Source organism: Carcharhinus amblyrhynchos, chromosome 1 (genome assembly GCF_965287045.1).
Source record: "Carcharhinus amblyrhynchos chromosome 1, sCarAmb.v2.hapA, whole genome shotgun sequence".
In the NCBI taxonomy this organism is placed as follows: Eukaryota; Metazoa; Chordata; class Chondrichthyes; order Carcharhiniformes; family Carcharhinidae; genus Carcharhinus; species Carcharhinus amblyrhynchos.
This window is the reverse complement of record NC_137324.1, coordinates 21,734,672-21,744,210: the sequence shown is the minus strand read 5'-3', so window position 1 is coordinate 21,744,210 and position 9,539 is coordinate 21,734,672. Positions and strand designations below refer to the sequence as shown.

The window sequence follows — 9,539 nt, the reverse complement described above, 5'->3', positions numbered from 1 at the left end:
TCAGCAATTGGGATTGGGCACGTCCAACTGAGCAGCAGATCTGCTGCATCCCTGGAGTTTGAAATAGCTGTTCTCATTAAAATATCAGAGGCTGATATCTCCTGACTGGTCAAAGCTTAGAGATTCTACAACAAAGAGAAGTGAATAAGTACTTGGAAGGGGTGAAAACAGCACTGCCATGGGGAAGAAACGAGTGTAAGGAGGAGTGGGTCTAAGTGGGCAATGCAAGGAGGTACGGCAGGCATGATGGGCCGAACTGCAACCGCTAAGCTGTAAGACTCTACGGTTCACTGTATCCAGGGTAGTTGAAAATGCTCAGCTCCCTTGCTAAAGTGACTCAGAAGCTACAGAAAAAGCCCCCGTGTAACAATGCAATCTGATGAAGAGACAGTGTCCTGTTATAGAGAATTGACAATGGTGTATTACCAGACTTAGAGCAGGGGAGATTCAACAAAAATAAGGGGAATGAAAAACAAGACCTTCCTCACTTGTAACAAGACACTTTTCACTGACATGCTTAAAAAAAGCATTTCAGACAAAAGCTAAGTGTAGCTCGAACAAACTAAGTGCATTCAATTATAGGCTCCTGTTGCACCAGCAGTGTTCCAATACCCACAGGACAGAGAGCTCCAGCCTTTCTTTGTTGCTGGTTTAAATGCTGCTCATTTTCCGGAGAGCGGTGTTATAATTGTGCAGGAAGACTGACAGCACAGAGACAAAACAAAGGAGTGGACTGGTCTTTAAATGAACGATTTCAGGAGATCTCGAGTGGAAGAGGTCCACAAAGACTCTGGTATGCACCTTAGAAGGGGCAGTGCTCCAAAAGCTTGTGGCTTGTGCTACCAGATAAACCTGTTGGACTTTAACCTGGTGTTGTGAGACTCCTTACTGTGCTTACCCCAGTCCCCAACGCTGGCACCGCCACATTATGTACACCTTAGTCCCAGTCCCCTACCTCTCCTGCTAAGACAGGAGGTGGGGGGGGGGGGGGGGGGGAGGAGGTTCCAACGCTAATCCTATGCTGCAGGTGGTTTTTATTGTAGACACCCTCCAGTCAACATGCAATTCTTTCACCCTCCCTCATATTCCTTTTGTGTTGTTGTTTCATTTAAAAAAAACATAAATAATGCCTAACATTAAGTTATTTCTTTGTGTGCTGAGGATCTCATTGTCAATACACTTAACACCACCTGCTTGAAGCGAGGCGATGGACTGGAGACGCCATGAACTGTGGTTTGTTTAAACTGCCAGTCACCAGTTAACACCGTGGTGGTTCATCTCCCTGCATAAGGAGCCTTTGATTGAATAAGCCGCGCTACTGCAGCCCCAGAAGGAGCTTCCAAAGACTCGAAACGTTTGAAAAGTCTGTGACAATTAGCCTTTACACAAACAATTTAATAACAATTCTGTTTTTTTAAAAAAGTGAAAAATATCCAGCAACTAAGCGGTTGCCCCCCCCTCCCCAATCCACTCCCCACACCATTCTCAGATCTTTCTCATTCCCACGGCCAAACGTGTAGTGTTGTCTGCAGAGCTTAACCTACCTTTTCAACCCCCTCCCCCACAAAGACTGTTTCATCATCAAAAATTTAGCAGATGTAGGTTTCTCCTTGTTTTAATCCCAGGATGTGCTGGCTGAGGAATGCAGTGTGGGGAGAGGATCAGTCTGAGATCAGCTCTGAGGTTAGAACCTCAGACCTGAATCAGAAGTCGGAGTGAGAGCTTTGGACACACGCATTCCGCATCTCGGCTTTAAGGCGGATTCTTCGCAAAGTCCTTATCTCGGGGTTGGCTGCTTTGCATAGTGTTATGAGCACCGTTAAAGCTACCGCCTTGAAGAGGCCCAAGTCCCTTTGCCTTCTTATCCCTTCGAGTAGCAGAGTCCTTTTCGCCACCCGAGCATTCAACTTGACGGAATTTTAAGAAGAAAATCTCATACGGCGCACACTTCCCATTCTGATTGTTCTGTGGCTGGGCCAGTTCGAAGTTGGGGATGGAGAGGAGAATGAGTGATTGCGAAGTGCTCCTTGGCTTATAACGTGAGTTAGCTTGACCGCTGTATGGTAGTGGCAGGTCCAGCAGCAAACCCTAGTAGATCCAGCGACACAGAAGTGCTTTGGCATTGGAGACTCTCCGGTCCGGCAATTCGGCGGTACGCCATGGGATTGACCACCCTTCAGAGTCGGGCATTACCAATGCACTCGGGTACGGGTCAGCAGGTTCACCATCTTGTGGATCAGCTCCATTACACACACGAGAAAAGTGAAACAAAAAAAAATAAACAAAAATACTATCATACAAAAAAGAAACTCCGCTCATTTTGAGTTGAAATTGAGTTGTGCTACACTAAGTTGTCCGTCCCACTCATGGCTCCCTGCTCTTCTGGGTTATTTTGGAGGACAGGTGTGTTGCAGAGTGGACAAACCTTCCTCACTTCCAGCCATTTGATCAGACACCTGGAAACAGAGACAAGAGGAGATTCGCTGGTCAGTACACTGGTCTCTATTTCGTTGGCATGACTTATGCTCACAAAAGCATCAAGAGACATCAGTCATGTGAAATGCAACATTTTCCCATTACCTTATTGCAATTTCACATGGTTGGATATAAAGAAAGTTCCCTCTTACTCTGTCCCAACAATCTCATACAGCGTGAAGGAAATTTGGTATGTCCGCTATGACTCTCATCAAAAAATGCACCATTGAAAGCATTCTTTTTGGTTGTATCACAGTTTGGTATGGCTCCTGCTCTGCCCAAGATCTCAAGAAACTACAAAGGGTTGTCAACCAAGCCCAGTCGATCATGCAAACCAGCCTCCCATCCATTGACTCCGTTCCCACTGCCTCGGAAAAGTAGCTAGTATAATTAAGGACCCCACGCACCCCAGACATTCTCTCTTCTATCTTCTTCCTTCGGGAAAAAGATACAAAAGTCTGAGGTCACGTACCAACTGATTCAAGAACAGCTTCTTCCCTGCTGCTGTCAGACTTTTGAATGGACCTATCTTATATTAAGTTGATCTTTTGCTACACACTAGCTATGACTGTAACACTGCATTCTGCACCCTGTCCTTTACTTCTCTATGAATGGTATGCTTTGTCTGTATAGCGTGCAAGCAACAATACTTTTCACTGTATACTAATACATGTGACAATAAAAATTCAAATCAAATCAGCAATATCACAGAATTGTTTCATTGCTGAAGCAGGCACTTTGGCCTGTTGTGTCTGTGCTGGCCCTCGAAATGAGCAATTCGCCTAGTGTCACTCCCCATCTGCTCCCTGTAGCTCTGCACATTCTTCCTTTTCAGATAATAATTCAATTCTCACTCGACTGAACTGACCTCCAACTCATGCTCAAGTCACCAGTTGGGATTTTCTGGTTTCAGGGCGAGCATAGCCAGAAAAAGCCATCCCATGCCTGGAGTGCGTGGGGTCCTTGACTATGTTGGCTATTCTCCCAAGACAGTGGGAAGTATAGACGGAGTCAATGGATGGGAGGCTGGTTTGACTGATGGACTGGGCTACATTCACAACCTTATATAGTTTTTTGTGGTCTTGGGCAGAGCAGGAGCCACACCAAGCTGTGATACAACCAAAAAGAATGCTTTCTACAGTTCATCTGTAAAAATTGGTGAGAGTCGTAGTGGATATGCCAAATTTCCTTAGTCTTCTGAGAAAGAAGAGGCATTGGTGGCCTTTCATAACTATAGTGTCACTGTGGAGGGACCAGGACAAGTTGGTGATCTGGGTACCTAAAAGCAAAAGCTTTCACCATTTCTACTTTGTCCCCGTTGAGGTAGACAGGGGCATGTTCTCCACTACGCTTCCTGAAGTCAATGACTATCTCTTTCATTTTGCTGACATTGAAGGAGAGATTATTGTCGCTGTACCAGTTCACCAGATTCTCTATCTCTTTCCTGTACTCTGTCTCATTATTGTTTGAGATCCGACCCACTACTGTGGTGTCGTCAGCAAACTTGAAAGTGGAGTTGGGCCGATCTTTGACCTCAGCTTCACCTTCCTGCACCATCCCCAGAGCTCCAAATTCACTACACATCCAGACAGTCATTAACCTCTGACTTGAATACAGTCAATGACGGAGCTCCCACAGCTCTCCAGGGTAGGGAATTTCCAAAGATCTTGGAGTGAAGAAATTTCACCTCATTTCAGTCCTAGATGGCTGGCCCCTTATTCTGAGACTGTGATGCAAACCAGGGATGTGCACAGGGGCATCAATTTTTAATCCCCAGAGAAATACATGCCAACATTTCAGCTGCCAGAAACAGTACTTTCTTGGAATCACTAGATTTGATCACAATATCCAGGAAACCAGCCCAGCTTGCTGCGCAATCCCCAGTGTACTCACTTTCTGTGAAAGGCATGTTTACATGGACAAATCCCAAGCTCGTCCTTTGGCTTGAATTCCTCCAAGCAGACTGCACAAATCTGTTGAGTGAAACACAGATACGGTCAGCAGACAGTTAAAAAAGGCACTTCAGAAATTATAACAAAGATGGCTGAGTAAAACAGATACATTTTGGTCGATCAAACCAGGGCAGGACTTACTCAGTTAATGGTAGGGTGTTGGGGAGGGTTATAGAACAAAGAGATCTAGGGGTACGTGTTCGTAGCTCCTTGAAAGTGGAGTCACAGATGGATAGAACGTTGAAGAAGGCATTCGGCATGCTTGGTTTCATTGGTCAGAACATTGAATACAGGAGTTGGGATGTCTTGTTGCAGTTGTACAAGACATTGTGTAGGCCACACTTGGAATACTGTGTGCAATTCTGGTCACCCAATTATGGAAAGGATATTATTAAGCTAGAAAGAGTACAGAAAAGATTTACAAGGATGCTACCAGGACTTGATGGTTTGAGTTATAAGGAGAGGCTGGATGGACTAGGACCTTTTTTCCCTGCAGCGTAGGAAGCTTAGGGGTGATCTTTTAGAGGTCTATAAAATAATGAGAGGCATAGGTCAGCTACATAGTCAATATCTTTTTCCAAAGGTAGGGGAGTCTAAAACTAGATGGCACAGGTTTAAGATGAGAGGAGGGAGATACAAAAGTGTTCAGAGGGGCAATTTTCTCACACAGAGGGTGGTGAGTGTCTGGAACAAGCTGCCAGAGATAGTAGTAGAGATGGGTACAATTTTGTCTTTTAAAAAACATTTAGGTAGTTACATGGATAAGATGGGTATAGAGGGATATGGGCCAAATGCGGGCAATTGGAACTAGCTTAATGGGAAAAACTGGGCGGCATGGACAAGTTGGGCTGAAGGGCCTGTTTCCATGCTGTAAACCTCTATGACTCCATATCACAGAAACACAGAGAATAAGAGCAGGAGCATTGCATTGCAATTCAAATCTTTGGATCCAGTCGTTTTGACGCAGTGCTGTAAGTTTTGCCAGTTACACAAATGGGAGAGGAACAGTTAAACTTAGAAACATGCTGTATAACCGGTTCCACCTGTATGTTTTGGCTTTGCATAGTATATTACTCAAAATCCAGGTGACAACCTCCTGGATTTAAACATAGGAACAAAGAAAATAGAAGCAGCAGTCGGCCATTTGGCCCTTTGAGCCTGCTCCACCATTCTGTATGATCATAGCTGAACGTCTATCTCACTCCAGCACTCCCCCATACACTTGGCACCTACAGAGTCTAGAAATCTATCTATTTCCTTCTTAAATATATTCAGTGATTTGACGTCCACAGCCTTCTGTGGTAGAGACTTCCACAGGTTCACCACTGTCTGAGTGAAGAAATTCCTCATCTCAGTCCTAAGTGGCCTTCCCCGTATCCTGAGACTGTGACCCCTTGTTCTAGTCCCCCCATTCCCCAGCCAGAGGGAACAACATCCCTGCATCCAGTCTATCCAGCCCTGTCAATGAGATCCCCTCTCATTCTTCTAAACTCCAATCTCTCCTCAAATGACAATCCTGCCATCCCAGGAATACAGTCTGGTGAACCTTCTCCACCTTCCCTCTATGGCAAGTATATCCTTTCTTAGATAAGGAGACCAAAACTGCTCACAATGTTCCAGATGTGGCCCTGTCAGCTGCAGTAAGACACCCTTGCTGCTGTACTCAAGTCATCTTGCAATGAAGGCCAACATACAATTTGCCTAATTAACTGCATGATTGGTTTAAGTGACTGGTGTACTAGAACACCCGGGTTCCTTCATGATGTGGAGAAGCCGGTGTTGGACTGGGGTGGACACAATAAGAAATATCACAATGTTATGTTAAAAATAGGGAAGTCTCACTAAAATTATACTAGTTAGACCATGCCTGGAATACTGTAAACAGTTTTGGTCCCCTTAGCATGGGAAAGATATATTTGCATTACAGGCAGTTATGAGACAGTTCATTAGGTTGATCCTGAATACGGAGGGATTTACTTTTATAAGGAGAGGTTGAGCGGTTTGGTCCTGTACTCATTGGAGTTGAGAAGAATGAAAGGTGACTTTATTGAGACACATAGGGTTCTCAGGGGGGTTGACAGGGTAGACGCTGAGAGGTTATTTCCCCTTGTGGGAAACTCTAAGACCCGATGCAATAACCTCAGAGTAAGTGTTTGCCCATTTAAGACAGAGGTGAGGAGGAATTTCTTCTCTCAGAGGGAAGTGAATCTGTGGAATTCTTTACTGCAGAGTGCTGTGGAGACTGGGTCTTGTTCAAAGCTGAGATAGACACATTTTTCATCAGTAAGGGAATCAAAGGTTATGGGGATAAGGTGGGAAAGTGGAGTTGAGGATTATCACATCAGAACACTCATGATCTCATTGAATGGTGGAGTGGACTTGATGGACCAAATGGTCTCCTACCCCTACAGCTTATGGTCTTATTGCTTTTGCCAAAATAGGTGCAATGCTTATCATCTGGGATTAGCCACCAATGTCTTTGGAGCAGATCCTGGGTAGGATTGTTGCCCAATCCTGGGCAAGTAAAGCCAAAAGATTCTGGCTCTCTTTCCCTCTTCTATCCTGGTCAGTCCTTGACCCTGGGAATCAAATCTAGCTGCCCCTCATTAACCTCTTAACTCATGGATTTCCAAACCATTTCCACAGGCATTTAAGTCCAGCAAGAGGCATGCAGGCGGCAGGTTGTAGTGGGCTGCTCTTGGATGTTGCTTCGGGAGTTGCCTATTGCTTCATGTCGTTAGTGTGCTTAAACTGGACCATCTCGAGGGCAACATGACAGTTCAGAGACTATCTCTGTTGCTGTGCGGACACATGGATTTGGGCCTGTGTCTGTGGGAGTTTGCACGTTCTCCCCGTGGTTGCGTGGGTTTCCTCCGGGTGCTCCGGTTTCCTCCCACATCCCCCAAAGATGTGCTTTTAGGCTGATTGATTGGGTACTAAATTGTCCCTAAATTGGACTTCCCTGATCCTCGCACATTAGGCGTAGACTAAAATCATGAATAGGTCACTGAGATAGTAGGACGGCGGCGCGGGCTCGTTGGGCCGAAGGGCCTGTTTCCCGTGCTGTGATGTTCTTTGTTCTTTGTTGTTCAAACCCCCCAATTCAGGTTAGATTGCTTCAAGTATAATCTTTAGAATATCACAGAATGGTTAGCACTGCTGCCTCACAGCTCCAGGGACTTGGGTTTGATTCCCGGATTGGGTCACTGTGCGGAGTCTGCATGTTCTCCTCATGTCTGTGTGGGTTCCCTCCGGGTTCTCTGGTTTCCTCCCACAGTCTGAAGGATGTGCTGGTTTGGTGCATTGGCCATGCTAAATTCTCCCTCAGTGTAGCTGAACAGGCGCCAGAGTGTGGGGAATGGGGGATTTTCACAGTAACTTCATTGCAGTGTTAATGTAAGCCTACTTGTGACTCTAATAAATAAACACATTTTGACCTAGTTATTCTAGCCAGATGTGGAACTGTATGGTGATAGAATTTTCATTGTTGGTCTTTTCAACACATCATGACTGATAGTTTTTGGATGAAAAATAGAATTTTGAAATAAAATGCTTTGCACTAATGAAATCCCATCGGTTTCTGGCAACAACGAACAGAACTCCATTACAAGTAAAGAGCGAAACCCATACTATTAATAATGTGAAGATTTACATTGGTACCAAAGTGGTGGGCCAAAGGATTGCTGCGGTAGAAATATATATAAAAGGATGGGAGACGGCGTCGTCACAGGGGCTCTTTGTGTGGCTTCAGGGCTGATAGCTGCCAAATTCTTCCTGCATCAGGTCGTAACAAAATTTTCTGGGTGAGAGGAGAAAACCAATCTCCCTTCAACTCCCTCCAGCAGTTTGCTCTTTGCAAGGTAATAAGATACAGGCTCCTGGCTACAAACATCCACTTAACAAGCTCACCACGTGAGCTGTGTTGGTTAAGCTCAAGACATTTGCTCAAATGCAAAGAGAAAGAAATGCGAGTGGGGATAGAGGCTCCTTAATTACAGCCCTGCCAGAGCACTGGCAAACCTGCATTGAAAGTAGCACACAATACATTTGGCTGCCGATCTAAGGACTGACATCAAAAGCCTTTGATCTCCTGGTTACCTGATTTCCCTTGAAGTGTCAGTGGCTTCAAGGAGGTCACATGTCAGACTGGGGGGGTAGCTATCAGCCCCGCAGCCACACACAAAGAGTCCCTGTTCTATACTCAGGTCACATGGGAGATAAAAAGGTGTTTAAAACTCCAGTTTAAATCTCTTGTAAATGTTACATTCCAAAAAGGGATTCGTGCAGACAATGCAATCCAATCTCAGCTGGATTATATTTTTGGAGGTGAAAAGGGGACTCCTGTTCTGTCTGAAGATGTGCCATTTATTGCTACTTATACTGGATATGGTAACTGGAGTGTGCACAGGTTTGGAGAAGGTTTCATCTACGCAGTTAGAACACATTTACTGAACTAATCCAACCACAAGATTAAATAGACTGTGATATATTAACCCCTTCTTCATCCCTCCAAATTAGAGATTCTGGTGCAGGTTTTCGCTGCAGTGACCAGTCATTCTAAATCCCAACTCGAACATGGCGTTCCCTATCTTCTTGGGAGTGGGCTAGGAGTCGGGCTGAAGTTCACCTATGTGTGGGTTACAGGGGAAGCTGGCCAGTTAAACCATCATTGCATCCTTCACTGAAGGACTTGGTAGACGAGGAGTGCGAAACCTGGAGTGTGCAGATTAGGTCAGGTAAGAGGGGATCTGAAATTGGTGGCTCGTTTAGATAGCCTTTAGGTTAATCTTTAGGAGGTAAACTATCACTTTGGATATAGTCCTGAGGCAACTTTGGGAGAGGTATGATATCCTTTGGGATCATTAAAGGTAAAAATGTGCATAAATTCATTAGAACTGCTGAAGCTGTCAAGGAACTGTCAAAAGATACTAAGTCAGTTGACATGGAGGGGATTAAGGGTAAAAGGTGGTGGATGGTATGAATTGTCAACAGGTTTAGGTGTTTCTAATATGTTGATTCAGACTTGGTGGGCCAAATGGCCTCTTCCGCATTGTATGATTCTATGAATCATTGGCAAAGGGGCTACAAAGGGCGGTGGAGATTAGCATCCTT

General features: G+C 45.0%; 1 protein-coding gene across 5 annotated transcripts in view; it reads right to left on the bottom strand.

The window, feature by feature from the left end:
* Nucleotides 1-983: 983 nt before the first annotated feature.
* Nucleotides 984-9,539, bottom strand: part of rnf24 (ring finger protein 24) — a 168,136-nt gene continuing 159,580 nt past the window's right edge. For all 5 annotated transcript variants that reach the window (XM_080195867.1, XM_080195952.1, XM_080196042.1 and 2 more), the window contains exons 5-6: nt 4,369-4,448; nt 984-2,456 (exon numbers count right to left, since the gene is read on the bottom strand). In XM_080195867.1, coding sequence (XP_080051993.1) covers nt 2,342-2,456; nt 4,369-4,448 — 195 coding nt within the window. In that variant the 3' untranslated portion in view covers nt 984-2,341. The remainder of the gene's footprint in view (nt 2,457-4,368; nt 4,449-9,539) is intronic.